A 20314-nucleotide genomic window follows, 5' to 3' on the forward strand; every position below is an offset into this window, starting at 1 on the left:
CTATCTCTCTGTCTCTCTCTCTCCATGTCTTCCCCCTAAAGCCCCAAGAACACAAAGCCCCCAATCTCATAGAAACCAAAAAAAACCTAATTTCATAACATATATAAACCCAAAAATCATAAATGTAATGAAAAGATGAACTCACTGATGAGTAGCTGATTGTTGTTAGCAATTAACTTCCTTGATTGAGACTGGAATTTTGAGATGCAAGGGGAGGAAGATGAAGAAAAGTGAGAAGAGCAGTCTTTGAGAGTGACGGTCTAAGAGAGAGTGAAGGTCGTGAGATCTATTTTGTGAGAGGGTCAAACGTTGTCCTTTCGTAAAATATTTAGGGGCATTATAGGAATAATGAAACTTTCATTAATCAAATAATCGGCTCTTTTTTTAATCAGCTTTTGAAAGCTGCCTGCTGCCTGCTTTGAGAAATTGCTTTTTTTTAGGAGTGTTTTTAAAATAAGCTAGGTTTTTGGGGTTTACCAAACACTTTTAGTTGGACAAATTTTATTTTAAGCTGCTTTTTTTTTAAACACCACACTCCCAAACGCCACCTAACTAAAATCGTACAAGTTTCTAAGCTGGATTTAGTGGTTTGAGCATTTATTTTGTATCTAGAAGGTTTGTATTATGGGGAAATGTGATACAACAAGAAAACTTTTTCAGATGTTGATGCTACTTTTATTCATGGCATTGGCATCAAATCCTTTAGGGTAAATGGTGGGAAACCCCCCTGGACTATTTGGCTTGTCGAAATGTCCACCCTGAAATTTTTTTTCAGCCAATTTAGCCTTCGTATTAAATTTAATCGCCAATTTCACCCCTGCCATTAGGTTTTCCCCAATTCCATCCAAATGCCTGTCAAATATAAGGGTAAATTTGACATTTTACAAGGTAATGCATTAAGAAAATAAGGAAAATGTAATATAATATATTTAAAAGGTATAGCCGCCCAACTATACTGGCAATTTCATTGTACAGAGGGCCCTTCAGCTGTGGCTCTTCATTGGAGACTGTGGAGACTGCAAGCTCCTTTCGGCCTTTCACTTGAGGGCCCTTCAGCTCCGGCTTTGTGGTGTGGCTCACTGGCACCCATGAGCTCCAATTCTACAACTGCGACAAAGCCAAAGAGGCCCAAATGCATGGCTTTCAAACCCTGGTCTGCATCCCAACCCCCACTGGCGTTCTCGAAATCGGTTCTTCAGATTCGATCAGAGAAAACTGGAGCCTGGTCCAGCAGGCCAAGTCGTTATTCGGGTCGGACTTCATCTGCTCGGTAGCAGACTCGGAAACCAGATCCCCCATCGACTTCATAAACCGAAACTTCTCTTTCGCCGATATCGGAATCATCGCCGGCGTAGAAGAAAAGGAGGACGACAAGAAGGAAGTGGCGCTGGACTTGACGATGATGAAGAGGAAGGGTGGAAACCCGGGAACGGGTCTGTACCTGGATCCAAACCCGAACCCGAAGCCAGACTACTCGGACTCCGACAGTGGTCCCCAACGGTTCTACGCGCTGCGGGCGATGGTCCCCAACGTGTCGAGAATGGACAAGGCGTCGCTGCTATCCGACGTCGTTTCTTATATCAACGAGCTGAAGACGAAGGTGGACGAATTGGAGGGGATTGGGTTTGATCGGGAAGAAGGGAAACAGAGGTTCTAGAGAGAGAAAAAGAAAAGTTTTTGTTGGTTTTTTTATTTTTATTAATATTTTATTCAACTTGTGTTTTAAAAAGATTATTTTATTCTTTTTTGGACGGCCATTTGGATGGAATTGGGAAAACCTAACGGCGGGGGTGAAATTGGCGATTAAATTTAATACGAAGGCTAAATTGGCTGAAAAAAAAATTCAGAGTGGACATTTCGACAAGCCAAATAGTCCAAAGAGGTTTTCAACCATTTACCCAAAACCCAATCCTTTATTGCATTTTGGGGGCATTCTATTCAATGATTCCACGCATGCCCATTACAAAAGGCACAAACACAAATGCATATAAAAGCTCACTAGGTCTGCCCCAATAATAATAAATATGTAACCGAACAAAACAAATTGACCCAATATATAAAGAAAGCCTAGGACCACCAACTATTTAGATGCCACCATGACAACCACCAAAACAGAGGTCTAGAAAGAGACTTCGAGAGACCAACATGCAAGGATGGAGATGAACTCGCAAGGTACTCATTTGGTCAAACGATGGATCCAATAACTCCCAAAACCTTGCAGCTCAACCATGATTTGATGGGGGACAAGCAAAGCAGGTTCCAGTGGAGAACTAAGCAACTAGGGGACTATAGGGATGGTGAGAAATGAGGAATGGGAGAGAGATACATGGAAGAGACAAGATAAGAGACAAAGGAGGTCGGGGACCAGAAGAAAGAAAGACAAAAAGTTGAACAACTATCAATGGTAGACCTATTAAGGTGTAAGGAGATGTAGCTGCATCTCTCCTCGCCTGAAAATCCACAAGAAGTGCTGCATATTGCACCGTTGCTCAGCTTTGTAGTTGCAGCGTAGGTGTTCAAAGAAATACCTAAATGAAGTTTTTGTTTCTAGGCGATGTTGTGTGTTGCACGCTCTTCTTTTTTTTTTATATTAAAAAAAAACCTTGGCCAAAACAATGTCGTTTTGGACCATATTTTAAAATAAAATTAAAATTAAAAAACAGCAAACCGGTTGCCATTTCGTAGGCTTTTAATAGGGCCTCCATAATTTCTTATTTAAATGGGATTGAGAGTTCTCTTTATTTAATTGGGCTTTAATAGGGATGCAAATATAATGCCACGTTTTCATGATATGAAATCTTGTCAGCAACAATTGTAGGTTAATTGTAATGTTATTTTTTTTTTTCAATTAATTATGAATAACATTAGTATTGTTTAAATTATAAGGATATTTAGTTGTCTATCTCTTTTTTTTTTTTTTTCTTTTTTTGAACTTTTAGCCTTTAAAAATTGCACCTCTACTAAAAAATTCCTAAGTCCGCTAGTGACCACCATGAGTGATAGAGGAGCCATCACAATCTTTGCCTATTTAAAGGAACTCACCCTCATTGTAAACGGGACATGATGATGTACTTTCACTTTCTCTCAAAGGCTCTCATGCCTCTTGTAAGAGCACTTCCACCGATGCTCATTTGCTAGAGCAAAAGGGAGTCCATGCTTGGAACAAACCCCCCAGTAATGTAAGGCAGTCTGGACAAAAATGGGGCCCATTTACTTAGGCCAGCCCAAAGGCAAGAATTGCCTGAGCTATTGCCTGGGTTTGCTGATCTCATGTTGATGTCAACAAACCAATTTAAATACCAAAACAAAAAAAGAGGAAAATTCAGATTTTTCTTTTCTTTTCTATAAATACCTAGCCATGTTCTTCACTTCCCACACCAAAATTCCATTCAAATTATTCTCCTTATATCTCATGTGAATAGTGCTTGCCTTTACTTGCCATTACAATGGGTGGAAAAGCAAAATAAAAAAGGGTAGGAGAGTGTAGCTCAACTATGATGTGATGGGGGACAAGCAAAGCAGTTCCAATGGAGAACTAAGCAATTAGGGGAGTGTAGGGATGGTGAGAAATGAGGAATAGGTGGAGAGATACAGGAGGAGACGAGACGAGAGAGAAAGGAGGGGGGAGGGGGGTAGAAGAAAGAAAGACAAAAAGTTGAACCACCATGAGAGACGGAGGAGCCATCACAATCTTTGCCTATTTAAAGGAACTCATCCTAATTATAAAAGGGACATGATGGTGTATTTTCACTTTCTCTCAAAGGCTCTCATGCCTCTTGTAAAAGCACTTTCACCGGTGCTCAATTGCCAAAGCAAAAGGGAGCCCAAGCTTGGAACAAGCGCCACCCCCCCGCAGCAATGAATGGCAGTTCAGACAAAAATGGGCCCCACTTATCCAGGTCAGCCCAAAGGCAAGAATTGCTTTAGTTGTTGTATGAGTTTGCTGACGTCAGTGTGACATTAACGACCAATTTAAATACCAAAAAAAACAAAAAATGAAAAAAATATCAAAAAATTCAGAATTTTTTTATATAAATACCTAGCCATATTTTTCACTTCCCACACCAAAACTCTATACAAATTCCTCTCCTCATATCTCATGTGAATAATGCTTGCCTTTACTTGCCATGGCAATATGTGAAAAAGCATAATAAAAAAGGATAGGGGAGTCACTATTCATGTGAATACTGTCTACCCTTCCTTGCCCTTTGACATGGTACCATGTGTAGAAGTGCTCTAACTTGTAAGCCGATTATCATAGTGAAACATTCAATACAACCCAATGTGTGCGTAATCCGACATCTCTTCGCATGCGCTTTCGCGCCTGCAAGAGGCTTTTTTTTAAAAAAAAAAAATTATTTTAGAATTAAAAAAGATAATGGGTAGTTGTGTTCCATAAAAAGAGGATCTATTATCTTATTTTTCTTTTAATTTTAAAATTTTTTAATATGAAAAAGTGGGAATTTACCATAATATCCTCATTTAATTAATAATTTCAATTCTTAATGTTTGCATTATCCAAGGGCATTTTCTGGTATTTTGAATGTTTCACCATTTTCTGCATTTTGCTTTATATATACTAGCCTCTCCGCACGTGCTTCCGCGCTTGCGAGAGGCTTTTTAAAAAAAGAATTTTAATTTATTTTAGAATTTAAAAAAATAATGGGTAGTTGTGTTCCATAAAAATAGCATCCATTATTTGATTTTTATTTTTATTTTTATTTTTTTAATACGAAAAAGTGTGAATTTACCATATTATCCTCATTTAATTAATAATTTCAATTCTTAATGTCTGCATTAACAAAGGGCATTTTCTGGTATTTTGAATGTTTCACCATTTCCTGCCTTTTGCTTTATATATATAGATATATATATGATGTTTTTATTTATTTATAATAATCTAGTTTGTATTAGATTAGCACTTTTGATTTGGGATAGGTTGCGATTTGCGAATCCAGGTTGGATATGTGCGAATGAAGGTTTGCGAATCAAGATTGGAGATGTGCGATTTGAGATTCAGTGAGATTGGAGATGTGTGATTTGAGATTCAGTGAGGGTGAAGAAGAAGATGACAAACGCCAGAGGGCGAGGGATCCATTAGATAGCGTCGTCGAGCTTCAGAGCGAAGGTTTCTGTTCTGATATCGCTTCAGTCAAGAAATTGGCTTCGGGCTTACTTTTGGGCTTTCTTTTAGAATGGACAATCTTCTTTTTATTATTCCATTTTGGTGCATTCTGTATAGCAGTTTGACTAATCTTAATTGGGCCTAATAGAAAGCACTTTGTGTGGTAGTGTTATGCTAACGATTCATTTCTCATAATTACTATCTTAATTGGGCCTAATTGGGTAAAATAAATATACACATTGTCTATTGAACTACTTACTTAATATTTGTCTCTAAGTCGTAATGAGCTTGTAACTCAAGTGATTAAGAGTAGTTATCCTACATCCGAGATCCTATGTTCAAAAATCGAAACATCTCTCCCTAAATATCACTTATATAAAAGAATAAATAAATAAAAATCTGTCCCTAAGCCTACCCTACGCGTTACTTGGGTATAATTTTTCTATTTCAAAGCCTTGTGCTTCTTTAGGCCTGAATTGGGCCCTTCTTACGAAGTACAAAATAAAATCGAATCAGAAGTCCTTTGAACTCATAATTTCCTCCAATAAAATGAAGACTAATATATATACACTTGGATTATGTCTCCTTAAACATTTTGAATATGAGCTGTAAAAAGGCAATGATAAACAAAAGATTGGTGTCAAAGAAAAAGAAAACATGAATTAGTCATCATCCAAGTAAAAGAATTAGGTGGTAAGTTTTTTGGCTTCATGTTTTTAAAGTATAACCTACGGACATATATTATATTTAATTAATTAATTAATTAATTAGCATTTTAGAGATGTTGCTTTTGACAAGCATAAACAATGTTGACTTTAATGCTTCCACCCTTTTTTTTCCACAACAGCTCAAAATTTAGCTAACAGATCAACTAGACCATATGATGTTGATTGTGCCGACACGGCATCCATTATTCTTGTAGTGGTGGAGAAATTAGCTCAATTTAATTAGTGATGTTAATAGATCAGTTAACTGTTAACATTACAGTCAAATCCTTGTTAGAAAAGTAACCTTGATGTTTATGTTTGCTCAATTTCATTGTGGCATGTTTCTTACTGTTTCTTAAATGGTATTAAAAATTCGATCCAAAAAAAAAAAGTATTAAAAATTCCGCGTGCTTCTAATAAAAGAGTTTCTAAAAAAGCACTTATAAGCAGAGGACTTCTTACAAAAAAAACCTGTCTCAAATGCGCCCAATACTTTAGCCGGTGATGTAAGCGGGTTTTTTTTTTCACCATTAATGAAATCGATAATTTTGACCAAAAAAAATAAAGCTAGGAAATCTATAGTTCTACATTGCCTTCTTTTTCATGAGAAAATGATCATTGTACGGATATATTTAATTAATTCTAATGATTCTCACCTAAAAAGATTACCATGATAATTACCGTTAACTGCTGTTGTTATTATGTTGACATTAATATATAGATATCTTGAAGGCTAAGGCAGAAGCTAGAAGGCTAGCTAGGGTGAGTCATATATAATCTACCAAGTGTACTCCTCGTACGTATTCACTTAGGAAAAGAGATACAGGATTTTGCATTAATTAATGAGATTTAATTCGAGTACAAAATCTTTTCAAACCTAACTCTGATGGGAGAGGCTAGCTTTATGTATACGGATGGAACCTATATAGCCGCCAAGACCATGGTCATATGCTTTAGGTGATACAAGGAGTTACATATGCAACTTTTTCAAGCGAAACCTTTATTTAGGCAATACCTTAACTTGATCCATACGCATATTTGTTTATGTTGGCGCATTCATTCGAGACTTTTCTATGCAAATATACATATATATATATATACATATATACATATACAGTTCTTTTCCTACGCCGACATCCAAACGTTATTATAGTGCAGACGTCATTGTAAACGAGGAGGAAAGCAAAGAAGGTAGTAGAAAATACATGGCATGCAGTAACAACATCCGAACTTCCGCATATATAGGAGAATTTCTGTATACACCTATATATATATATATAATATTAAGCTTTTCATTGAATTCAACTTCAAGCTTAACTTTAAGGGTGAGTTCTTAACAAAATTCCTAGAAGTAATCAATGCAAACATTTCAATCTATGTCGGGCGAATTGTTAGAAGACTGTCCTCGAAATTGTGTGCAAGTTAATCGCGTTTGTTCCAATTGATCCAAATATATTGTGAACTGAAAACCATATGTTTCACTCTTTCAAAATGAAACTTGGCATCTTGAATCTTGAGTAATGTGCTACTGTGTACGAGTCTGGATCAAATACTGGTCAACCTTAACCCACTAACTTGGTGTAAATTAATATGAAACGGACCCTTGATAACACCAATTTGATCGAATATTATTGATTGATAGTCTCGGCCCCTACAAAATGTCAAATTTTGGCTTCAGAAATTTAGTCCCCATCCCATCAAGCCCGAGTCCGCCACTACTATTACCTTTGAGTTGTGTTATCGTGCCATTTTAAAAGTCTCCACACCCCTAAATCTATTGGAATTTGAAAGGGTGACAACTTGTTAACACTAGCATTCTCTAAGGTTTTAGCTTGCTCCAATCACCATCCCTATCAAAAGAAAAATAATAAATTCGGTTTTACCTCTTCAAACTAATTGCAGTCCATCGCTTTATTTTTTTATAAATAAAAATTAAATTTTATAAATAAAATCCGATGACCAGTATCTAACTCATCAATTTTTATAAGTAGGGTTTAGCTAGCTCCAATCACCATTCCTATGAAAAAGACAAAACATATATAGAGTCCTGGGTATGTGAGCCAATGAAACCTTGGAGTTATGGTAGCAGTCTGTCCAATATCATAATTCTGAAAACTCTTTTGTGCCCCGGAAGTCCTAACCACTCGGGTCCCTCTCTTATCATTGAGATTCCCTGTATTGTCGTCACTCCCTTGACTTAACATCTTGGTCAAACTTTCTCTTCTCTCCCTCTCTGTATTAAAAGAGAAATTGCCTAAAAAAGAACTTCTGTGTTGAAAACAAGAAGGAAACTTAGATCAGATTCCCAGCCTTATATAAGAGTGGTTGGCGGCTGCTCAGTTCGAAATTCCAGGTCAATCTCTGTAGCTTTATCTTAACGTATTCGGACAAGTTAACAAATTGCATTTCAAATGCATGGAATTAAGCTATGAAATGTATGTTTCTCTGCACGGTCCTCATCCTTTTCCTTGTAATCTTCTATTCATGGGAGAGAAATCATGGAATGTTTGGCTATTTTTTTTCCTTTTTTCTAACCGATGGGATGTGAGACAAGACTCGTTAAAAATGGAACTTACGTCCAATATCGGGTTGGGGTGACATAAAGTTAGACTTTAGGTCCTAATTAATCATTTGAAAAGTACAACTCACATTCCTATAGTTTGTAAGTATTTAATTTCACATTTCTGACATTTGTCTTTTAAAATGCAGTGGAAAAACACAATGGCAACACTACCACTATAATGTGATGATATGTGTCTTATCCTTGACGATATGATTTGATCACCGTAAAACTGTGGTTTTTATTAGCATTAGCCACCGGTTCTACAATAGCTAATATTGTCATAGTCCAAACCAAACAAAAAGAAATGCCTCTCATTTCCTTTACAAAAAAAGGGCATGAATATGAAGGAAAAAAAAAAGGACAATTAAAAAGCCCTCTCGTAATCTTGAAAAGAAATAAACATGTTTAATTTTGTTGGACATGCCACCCGAGCAGTGCCCCACGTTTGAGCACCCACACAATGTATTTCTGACAGTTTCCACAACACCATGGATGGGTACTGTTTGTGGTTGTGTTTTGTTTTTCTTTTACCGGATAAAATTAGAAGTTTTGTTGTTTCTAAATAGAATGAATCTTTTTGAAATATGTAGGGTCACACTATAATAAACTCACAAGACTTCAATTGGTGGCAGTACAATTGGTGTACCCAACTGGTTCTGGGTTCAAGCTCTCATGATACCCGTGTGTGTGAGTTTTCTCTATGATACCCTTTTTAACTTTGGCGCCCCCCCCAAAAAAAAAACAAACAAAGGGTATGGATAGAGGTTGATATCAAATACAGATTAATATTGTTCAAATTATAAACACAAAGGAGCAAATTGAAATATTTATCAAGTTCCTATATAAAATGCTTTACCGTATCAATTAATATGGGCCTGCGTATCCTGTAAATTATTATATGCCATGCATATGCATCATGCATGTAACGAGATTTCAAAGCATTAGGTGATAATAAAGACGATGATGATGATGATGATGATAATAGTAATAATAATATTAATTAATCTGCAGGAATGTTGGTTTGGTTCGGTTTCTTTTCTCCAATTGGCAAAACATGTAATTAAATATTAATTAATCAGCTAGTAAAACAGATTCCTCTTGCATGAAACCTAAGAACAATTAATTATACATATAATTAACGAAGAGTATACATATATATATAATTATATATTCTCAGAAAGTACACATAAATAGTAAGTGATCATGCAATTAGAAGTCTTTAGCACACATATCTACCAAAGTAATTAAGCAATCTCATTGAAAAAAGAGTCCTCAAGAAGAAGCTCAGACCAAGCCGAATTAGCCACTCCTCCAAAGCTTGAAGTGCTGCAAGCATCTCCCATGGTGTTGTTTATCGAAGTCTCTGCCACCGGAGGAGCCATGGAAGTAGGAGATGGAGTGGTGTTTGAAGAAGAAGGAATGTTCCACGGATTGTTGGGAGAGTTTTGCCCTTGGCTCAAAACTACAGCAAGTTGATCTTCAGCTTGGTTAACCATGTCCTTGTTGTTCAGTGAAGGTGTTTGATAGGTTTGCAAGTCAGGCAAATGAGAGAAAGGGATGGAATTATGATCTTGGACTGGTTGGAAATTAGCTCCAGGATATTGTGGTGGGTTTTGATCCAACTGATATGAACAGAGAGAGCTCAAAAGATTGATTGTCTCCATGTCAGTGATATCATTTAGGTTGCTTGGGCTACCAGCTCCAAAGGAATTATTAGCAGTAGGAGGTTGGAGGAGACATTGTAGGTATTGGAGCCTAGCCATTTGAGCTGCTTCTGCTTGTAGTCTCACAGCTTGTTCATCCCAAGATGGGTGGCCTCCATGGTCCAGGAGCTCCTTCAAATTGACAAGAGCTAGAAGATGAGGCAAGCTAGAGAAGATATCGGTCCGAGGCCGGTGAGTCATCGGATCAAAACCCATCTGAATCAGCTTCTTCTTCAAATGGGTGTTCCAGAAATTTTTTATTTCATTATCCGTCCGACCGGGTAGGTGACTTGCAATTGCTGACCATCTTGTCAAGAACCAAAACAAAGAAGGGTAAGTTTATACATCAAGCCACATGTATTTTTTTTAATTAAAAAAATGGATATATTTTCTTGCTAGATACCATATATTAGAACAATAGTCTACCTAATAATGATCTTGATTGACCAACAATATATACTGTCTCAACATATACAATGTTATAGAGGATCTTATTGAGTAATAATATATATGCCACAATATATAAAATAATTAAGCTTGTGAAGAAAAAAAAATATGAAGCCTACTTGTTGCCGAGGATGGAATGGAGGTTCAGAATTGTTTGTTCTTCTTCTTGAGAAAACTTCCCTCTCTTTATATCTGGCCTAAGGTAGTTTGTCCATCGTAACCTGCAACTCTTGCCGCATCTGTTTAAGCCTGAAATTATTTCAAGAAAAAAAAACACCAAGCAGTTGAGAGAGAGAGAGAGAGAGAGAGAGAGAGAGAGAGAGAGAGAGAGAGAGAGTTTTATGTTGTGTACATGAGGAGGATCAGTACCTGCAAGTTTTGGAAGGGCTCTCCAGCTTCCATGGCCATTTTTCTGAATGTATTTCATGAGCTTTTGATCTTCTTCAGGGGTCCAGGGACCTTTCTTGAGGCCACTCTCATCACAACAAGGAGACCTTCCCATTTTCTTTACCTAAGAAGATTTGGTTGCCTCCCTCCAATCCAACCGTAGATAACACACCACTCTATTTATATACACCATCTTCTTGTCGCCTCCAATCACATCGAGGCTGACTGACGTGCTAGTCTCCTATTTGCTAGCAAAACAACTACACCCTTTTTCTCCTTGAAATGACAAATTTACCCTTCTCTGTGCTTCATGGCTCACTCGAGATTATTTTGGTCTTGACAATCTGTCTTGATATTGTCTTGATTAATCATAAGTGGACCATGGTTTATTTATTTATTATTTATTTTCATTTTTTCGTGGGGGGTATACGGCCCCACTGCAGACATATGGCGACTAAAACAGTGGTGATGGATTTGCCATAAAAAAAAAACCCTTACTCGTCAATGATGAGGATTTTATAATTCATAGTGTGCTTGATTCACCAAAGCTTGCTTTGATATAGTCTTGGGCTACGACAAATTGGAAAATGTCACATGAGCAGGTTATAGCTTGAGCACCATTCATCTTGGAATATATTTTGATCCAAGTATAGTGCGGCGGCTCTCCCCTTCCTTGAATTATATTTTGAAAAAGGAAAAAAGACATATATATATATATATATCATACCCCATCAAGCAAAAAAACAACTTTATATATTTGTATTTAATCTATACGGAAACATAAAAATACGAAAAGAAGCAAGTCATCTATCACTAAATTCCGACTACTTTCACTAATAATATCCACAGTTTGATGTCTAGATGTGGAGAAAAACTATTTTCTTGCCACATATATATAGCAAATGTCGTCTTATTAAAAGATATAACACGTGTTTTAATTTAATTAGGCGGTATATGCGACTTAGCCTGTCAAATTCCCCCACACAATTTTTTCTCTTGCATTTGGTCAGCCTAATATGACTATCCAATTTCTTCCATTTTTGCTTCTTAACAATCAAATCAGGAACCCGATCTAAGTGTTGGAAATGGAGAAAAGAAAAGGAAAAGAAAAGGAAAAGAAAAGAAAAGAAAGGGGTGAGCAAATTTATGAAATTAATGTATTATTATAAGTAAGCTGAGTAGCTAGAAGTCAGCAACAGGGAACAGGTGGCACGTCATCGGTGGTTGGAGGAACTCATTCCATGCACGCAACGAAGAAGAAGGCCCTTATTTCGTCATTGATTGCATTGCATGGAATGGAACTTGTCATAATAATTATAAACTCACGTATAAAAATGAAAGAATTAAATTAATGGGGGCCCTCTCATTTCTGAAATATTTGGCCAGCTTACGCATGAGCTCAACTCAAATATATAACCACTCTCCTCTCCATTTGCCTTCACCACCTTTCTCTCTCTCTGTCTCTCACTGTCTCTCACTGTCTCACTTTCTCACTTTCTCACTTTCTCACCGGAAAACAAGAAAAACCTAAAGCTAATTATAAAAAGGGGTTTAAGTACTACTTTAGTCCCACTTAGATCATGTTGGCCCAGATTAGCTACTAAGTTTTTTGGTGTCTTTAATTCATTTTTATCTTACTTTATTTCTCGGACAATGGATAGCTTGCAAGCTATCCAGCCAAGTTGTGCGAATAGATTAAATAAGAAGTTCTACAGAACCATTATTAGGTGAATTATTCTTCATTATTGGGATAGGTTAGGATATAATGTAAAATAAAGAAACTGAATTGAAAATGTTAAGATGGAAGATAACAAGAAATAAAAGAAAAATATAGATGGGATATATGTCAACTTATGCTATGATAAAAGAATTCAATCGGTTTAATTAAATGCATTTTCATTTTCGTTTTCGAGATGGATAAGGTCAGGGGAAATTTTTTTTATTTTTTTTATTATTGATGTAAAAAAGCTAATACAAGAAGTCTGAACTCGTATCAAAGTCAGAGGAGTTTTTTTTTAAATGTGTGCATGGTATGCATATATACAATATAATTTTGTTTCACTCAATCTATTTAGGAATACTTATTTATGAAGCACTTCTGCTCATAAATACTTATATTAGAAGCATAATAACAAATTCTTTATTAAATACTCAAGTGCTTTGAAAATGCTTTTACTCATTTGAAAAACTTTGTCAAACATATCCTAAGTACTTGTCTACCATAATTCATGGTATGACCCACTGACATAAAGTTTTGGACCAACTAATGAGCCATATGCATGTGGTAACAAAAAGAAAATTCTAAAACCGGATAAGAAACTTAATTATGAATGTTTATTTCCTAATTTTGAGATATTAATATGCCTAAAATAGATACAAGTTAAGGTTCATATATATAATTTTATTAATACATATTTTATTTTTTCATCACACCATTTTTAACTGTTATTTTAAACTATCCATATTGGAAACCCTAGCGCCCTCTTAAAAAAAAAAAAAAGCATTTTTGCTTACCACTTTAACCCAAGGTCCACCATTCTTAACACTTAACAATGTTCATAAGCATAATCATGATTACATAAATCAAAGTAAAAAAATTAATCATGGTTAAGCCTATGGACATGTGTCAAGTATTAAGTAAAGTGGTGAGCATACACCTTGGGTTAAAGTGGTGAGCAAAAATATTTCCTAAAAAAAAAACCTCTCTAGCAGCACATACCTTAAGAGGGGAGGAGGTGACTGTTCCTTCTCCTCCCATCTCCTCTCTTCCTCCCCTCCTCTCTGCTTTGATACGCAAATCCTCCTCCCCTCCCAAACTTTTCCCTCTCTTGTTCTGTCATCTCCTTCCCACCCCACCTCCCCCTCCCCTCCCCTCCCTTCTTACCCACCCATCCCCTCACTTTCCCTCTCCTCTCTTTTTTTTTTTTTGTTTTTTTTTGTTTTTGTTTGTTGCAAATATAGAGTTCATGCTTTTGATTTTCTTGGGGACAACGTGGCTGCCTTTGTTGGTTTTACTGGGTCATTTCGTAGATCTCAAGTTCCAGCTCTTGATTTAGTTCGTGTGTTTTAGTTTTCGTTTGTAACAAGTGCATCAACCCTTTTTGGGTTTGTTGTGTGTTCGTAGTCTCTTCTTGTAATTTTTCACTTGTGAGAGTTTAAAGATTTTAGTTTGCAGTTGTAGTTCTGTGCGTTGTGGTCTATGCCTGACTTTTACAAGCTTGCGACATTTTTATTGGAATTTATTTGACCCTTTATGGCTATGTGTGGAGGTACACTTGTGCGCCTGAGGTTGCCGGTGGAGTTCTCCGTATGTGGATTAACTCTTTGTAGTTATTGTGCTTCCATATTTGTAATAACATTGTGTGGTTATCTATATTTATATTGACTTAGTGTCTGAATTATAAATGCAATCTATCGTCTTTATCTATATAAAAGAAACCTGTTCATACTAAATAATATCGAAATGGCTGACTTTTTTTTTCATCTGATTATATATATATATATATATTAATCAAAAGCATTAATTTAACTTTATCTTTCTCCATCATATATAAATTCTGATCCTGAAAAAATTTATATCTGTATTATATCTTAGTATTTTTGTTATCACAATGAGTGTGACAATTTAAAACTAGTTTCTGTTAATTATTCTAGTATTGTATGGAAATTGCAGCTCGACACAAAACGAGGGCAAAGCGTGTATTTGGTTTCCTTTGTGATAAAAAATAATAAAGGTTTAATATTTATTGAAAGAAATGGGGAACCAACCAAGGTGGTTGGTGTGAGTGATTCGGCACTCTCATTCCTTAAGAGAGGTCAGGGGTTCGATCCCTGCTCTCGGGAACCTACGGAGCAAGTGATGCAAAAGTAAAGTAGAAATGCAGCCACCCCATGTTCTTATTAATTTTGCTGGGGTTGGAGGAAACACTGTTTTCTAAAGAGTTTCAGATGAGACAATACCGAGTTATTTACATATTAATGTGCATTATTTTTAGCAACCCTAGAGAAACTTCCCTGGATAGCCTCCCCTTCCCCTAAACTTTTTTTTCATAAAAAAACTAATTAGGTAAGCACAAATCATATTCTCCCGAACCCACGACAAGATATATCAGAAAAAGCTTTATATGTTGATTCTTGAATCACAGTGGATTTTGACGATCGAAATTAATCATAAGGTGATCTTCATGTAAAGCAAAATTAGAAAGAAATAGATTAAAAAATATCTTTGTTTGTTCAAAATACTTACACAGAGAAAGGGACATGGATGGATGTGACCCCATTTGACCAGTGAGTTTGTTAGCCAAGAAGTTGGTGCGGCAAGCGCCCTAAATTCCACCACTTTGAAACCCTAAAGACATCCTTCTTTAGTTAACCTCGATGAGAATGCGTCAATGGCATTTGTTAATGCCTTCCTCGTCCTCTATCCTTTGTCCTGTTAGGAAAAACAGAGATTTCATTGCAATTTTCACCCAAGAGGGAAAGGAACATGCATGAGAAAGATCAGTATCAGTACAGGTGAAGACCTAAGTTATTAAAATCGATGAACCTCACGAGGAAGGCATGTCTTCGTATTGGTGTTTCTACATATACGAATTAAGAAGTATATATGTATAAATATCATTAATTACCAATAGATTAAAACCCTTGATACAAACAAATACGATGCCCGCAACTTTTAATTTCTGCAATTGTTTCAAAATTGATCGGTTCTATCTAATTCAGAGTGTTTGATGAGAGCCTTGTACCAGATGGAAATGATATTTTCCTTATGAATCTTCCTCAACAGATTAACTTCATGGGTCAGTTAATTAAGGTTCTTGTTTCTTAGGGTTGAGTTTTTCCATCTCCATCAATCTACGCAGAGGTTTGAAACCCCAAGACACCCAATAAATATTTGTGTAAACCTCCTTCCTCCAATCGCTTGTACATATACTATGTAAAAATTCCAGGCATGTACATATATACATACGCATTTAAGGATGGCACAATAACTAATTTGAAAGGCTTCTCGAGGGCAAAAGAATATTAAACTAAACATGTTTCTTATCAGTGAAGCGATCGAGCTATGTTAAACCTAACTCACAGTAGACATTATATTTATGAATAACCATGACCACGTACGTAGGTCAAACGACAAGTCCATTAAAATTTCTTTGTCTTTCTTCCCCCTTCTCTGACCTCATTTTGCTGTCGGTACAAGTTTCACTCCAAAAAGGGTTTCTCGAAGCTGAATTTAATTACACAGAGAAATTAATAGCCCTATTAACAGAAACACCATCTTCACGAAAGCTAGCTATGAAAAAAATGTACTTTTTCTTTTTAACAGAGAAAATAAAAAGATTGCTTGTTGAATTCAACTAAGGTTCCTTGTCGGGTGGACCATCACATATCATTGTAAATCTCACATCAGAAAGGAAACTAATTTGAAACGAGGCAGCTGGGTTGATTAAATAAATAATTTAATATAGGTCTAGTGATGTCACCTAAACAGACCAGAGGGAGCAAATGTCCATTAGAAAAGATCATAGCTGTAGTGTCAGCTAAACAACTGAATTGCTTGCTCTCTCAAGTTTCTACCCGATACATCTAAACTCGGACTTTCTATGCCCTCTCTCTCTCTCTCTCTCTCTCTAAGGCCACGTATGGCCATTTCCCATCTGTCTCTCTCTTCATTGCCACTCCATCTCCACAGTCAGGACCACAAAGCAGAAACCAGAAAATAATAAGAAGCATCAATCGCTACCATTTTAATATTCTACATGCAATTTATAGTCGTTTTAATCGCATGCAAGACATGAATCATTGACGATGGATCGTTTGGTTTTTCGAAAGATCCAGAAAGGAAAGGAATTGACCTACTTGAAATAATTGATGTCTAGACATTTCCTTTCCCTTTCGCTCACATAGAGTAATATAGTTCGTTTCTAATCGAAGAAAATAGGATTATCAAATAGATATCCAGTACACACATCATGTAATTTATATAGTGACAGTCCGTTTAATTAATATTATGACCAAAAGAAATAATAAGAAAACTGCTCAAGTTAGAATTACTGATGCTTCAAGAATTCAACAAAGACTCCATCCAACCCCATTCGTTAGATTTTTTTAATGCCATGAACAAAGGAAGAACGCAGAAAAGACCTCGACTGCAAGATGACTCAAAACTCAGCTATTAATTTCTGTGATGTATTGGCTAGAGGGTTAGTGCTATGGAAAACCTAGCTTATGAGCATCAATGGTTTTATCAACCATTAGCTAGAGGCTAGAGCTATATTATTAGTGGGGTTTCGAGATCGTCATCTAATTGTATTAGTTGTGGTTGATCTCCTTCCTGGTAATATGAAATCTTTTTTTTCAAAACAAACAAACAAACTGAGATTGGCCACCTGAGCTTGTGGGGTTTCAATCTCTCGTCTTTCTAACACTGACAATGACAGTTAGAATAAGTTTTGTTAAGTGCTTGAATTAACAAATAGAGACTGCACCAGAGAAGCAACCAAGATTGGTTCCTGAAAAAGAACAACCTCCATTACGTCTAGTACACGTGAATACCAATTGAGCCTTCATCGAACAACAACTTCACTCATCTTTTCAACCATTTATACCTCAACAACCCTATTACAAACCACAAAAGTTTATGTGGGGTCTCGAAATCTATGCTAATTAATTTCATCATATCTTTACCGTTTAAATGACAAAATTACGTGTCAAAACCAAGGCTTTTCATTCTTTCATAATTGTGTTCTTGTGTAACCTTTGAACCCTTATTGGTTTTGACTCAAGCAAGGGCAGTGTGTCATCACCTTTTTTTATATAAGATGCTTGCATTACTATAATAAGAGACTCAACATAGAATATGTTTTCTTCCTAACTGATAGTCTCAGACAAGGACCCCAATTCTGCGTTCAAATTTATAAACAATCTCGATCAAACCATTGCTGAATGCTTCTTGATCACTCCTCACTTTCATACTGTCAAGGCATCCAGTTTTCTCAACCATTATGCCTAACATTGTGGAATATAATATCTATATATTATATTGTCATGAAGTTACTCTACATATTATATTGTCGCGATGTCAATCAAAAACAAACATTCAGACATGATTACACATACTCAATGGTCTCAACTGACAATGTGCATGTGTGTGGGATAATTTTATCTTACTTGATATATAGATGGTGCGTTACTCTACCATATATCAATCTAAACCATTAACCATATGGAATTTTGCATAAATGTTTGGTCAATCATGATCATTGACCATTAGCTAGGTGAAATTACGTCTAAATGTACGAATTAGATTATTAGTCAAACAACATAACATATCAAACTATATATCGTCAATAAATCATTTCCATGTACATATATTTATATGAGTATAGTCACATGATCTCCTTATTCCGATCGAGGTTAATGAAATTAACCTTTTTCATCTCACATATTCTTGGATTAAAAGTCAGCGACTCACAGTAATACACACACAAACATATACATATGCTTTTGGTGAGCATGAAATTCATGTTCATCAACTATTTGATCAAACCCAACAACGTTTATTGAAAAATAAAATTCTACACAGACGATATGGGAACATGAATCCAAGATATTTTTTCATATATACACAGATGATACAGGTAAAGATGTATGAGTTTTGAAAGAAGTTGAGGTTCCACCCCAAAACTAATAATAGGCAATGGGAGGAGTAGCCCAACACCTTATAATCCCTTGCAAGGTCTTCAAACTTTCCAAACATTCTCACAAGTTTAACCTTGCACCTTTGAACTCTTGATGACCCTTGAACAGCTTTTACCCATCTTTTTTTTTTTTTTTTTTTTTTTTTAGGGTTAGGTTATGAATTGAATTCATGCTATATATCTATAGAATATTCAACTACTTGTAGAGTATCGAAATTATAAATTATCCAAATATTAGTGCCTAATTATATTAACGAACGTAAAGATAAGAACATGTAAGGCACCCTGATAATATATGATAATATATGATAATCTATATATGGGGTGGAGGCTCAAGAACTTTAATGATGATATTATACTAGTAGCACTACATGGTTTGAGTTTCTTAGGGCTTCTTCAAAGAGTATAATAAGAATTAGGATTTACACTGCATGGAGCTGCATGCAGGAAACCCTAAAAATGACACTCTCTGAGAAATTATAAATCGCTGCTGGAATGACAGAGACTCTCTGAAAAATATATACGAATAGTATCTTTTAGCTCAAAACATATACATGGACTGCAATCATTGCTACGACTGCTAATCTTTGGCGGGAAAAGGAAAAACTCAATTCTAAATTGAGGAGTTTTAATTGCGTAGTGTTGAATTTTAGAAAAGTCGACCTGTTATTAATTTTTTAATTTTTTTTAAGTATTGGACAAGACCAACACATATGCACGTCGCCTTAGAGCAACTCACAATCTAATGTTCACCACAGTTGAACCCTAAACCATGAAACCGATGCTTGTGTTAGGTACAAGCTGCAAGGTGCATTAATGTTGCTTAACTTACATACATACGAGGGTTTTGGGGTGATCACGGCTCAGTTCGGTCAGTTCGGTTCTCTTCAAACCAAAAACCAAATCGTGAAAAATAACCGGTCCACTTCAGTTTGATGTTGCACAAAAATTACCATTTGATCTGAACCAGCCCAAGAACGGTTCAGTTCATGTTGGGCTCACGACCATTTGAATTTTTTTTATTCTTGTGTTTTCCGAGCATAAAAAGAGAAAAACAAGAGACGGTATATTCAACAATGAAATCCATCAAGCACACACCCTAGTTTAAGAAACGATATATACGAGCATTTTCAAAACCGATTCTAAACAATTACTATAGAATCATGCAAACACACCCGAGGTCAGTTGGTTAAGAGCATTTACCTATGCACATGTGGTCCTACAATCCTAGGTTCGATTTTCCCCCTCCCACAATATCACTTTATATTATAAAAAAATTAAATGTACAAGTTATAACTATTTGGTATTTGCACGGCTTGAAATCAACAAGGGAGAATTCATGGGTGTCATAAATAGAGTCAAACTAAACGTACTTTAGAGCCCTAATTGCAATGCAAACCTATGAGTTGGATATGCCATAGAGGCCCAATGGTAGACTTGTCGTATTCCTATTGGAGAGCACAGCCCAGGAACACTAAATACATACAACAAATGGACAAACGCTTTTACCAAAAAACAAAACCCTTTTACAAACAAACAAGAAAGCCTTAAGAATCCATTTGACCAACATGGACAAACGCTAGTGGTTTCTTTGTTTCAGTGCTTTCTCAAAATCAGAGAAAAAGTAAAAACCCTTTTCTCTCTTCTTTTAAGCTGTTTGTCAGTTGTCAAAAACCTTTAAT

The 20314-nt window shown here is 36.0% G+C and overlaps 2 protein-coding genes across 3 annotated transcripts; one reads left to right on the forward strand and one right to left on the reverse strand.

Annotated features, from left to right (window-relative positions):
- Positions 1–681: 681 nt before the first annotated feature.
- On the forward strand, positions 682–1657 carry LOC148293691 (transcription factor bHLH14-like). Its single transcript, XM_088254565.1, has 2 exons — positions 682–707; positions 1057–1657. Exons 1-2 carry the CDS (start codon positions 682–684, stop codon positions 1655–1657), a joined length of 627 nt encoding a protein of 208 aa, XP_088110691.1.
- Positions 1658–9500: 7843 nt separating this feature from the next.
- LOC110745314 (transcription factor MYB92-like) lies at positions 9501–15378 on the reverse strand. 2 transcript variants are annotated; one of them, XM_088255687.1, is made up of 5 exons: positions 15179–15378; positions 11431–11502; positions 10915–11276; positions 10665–10794; positions 9501–10405 (listed from the first exon to the last, which is right to left on the reverse strand). In XM_088255687.1, exons 3-5 carry the CDS (start codon positions 11045–11047, stop codon positions 9640–9642), a joined length of 1029 nt encoding a protein of 342 aa, XP_088111813.1. In that variant the 5' UTR covers positions 11048–11276; positions 11431–11502; positions 15179–15378; the 3' UTR covers positions 9501–9639. The 2 variants fall into 2 exon arrangements, with proteins under 2 accessions (XP_088111813.1, XP_088111812.1); XM_088255686.1 differs by having other exon boundaries at positions 11431–11604.
- Between the last annotated feature and the right edge of the window lie 4936 nt (positions 15379–20314).

The sequence above is a fragment of the Prunus avium genome, chromosome 6 (genome assembly GCF_965620075.1).
Source record: "Prunus avium chromosome 6, drPruAviu1.hap1.1, whole genome shotgun sequence".
Lineage (NCBI taxonomy): Eukaryota > Viridiplantae > Streptophyta > Magnoliopsida > Rosales > Rosaceae > Prunus > Prunus avium.

Coding starts and splice junctions, on each gene's coding strand:
- LOC148293691 (XM_088254565.1), top strand. CDS start 682: ATGGCATTGGCATCAAATCCTTTAGG. Junction 708..1,056: donor TTGGCATCAAATCCTTTAGG/GTAAATGGTGGG, acceptor AGGGCCCTTCAG/CTCCGGCTTTGTGGTGTGGC.
- LOC110745314 (XM_088255687.1), bottom strand. CDS start 11,047: ATGGGAAGGTCTCCTTGTTGTGATGAGAGTGGCCTCAAGAAAGGTCCC. Junction 10,795..10,914: donor AGCCCTTCCAAAACTTGCAG/GTACTGATCCTC, acceptor AAATAATTTCAG/GCTTAAACAGATGCGGCAAG. Junction 10,406..10,664: donor CATTCCATCCTCGGCAACAA/GTAGGCTTCATA, acceptor GTTCTTGACAAG/ATGGTCAGCAATTGCAAGTC.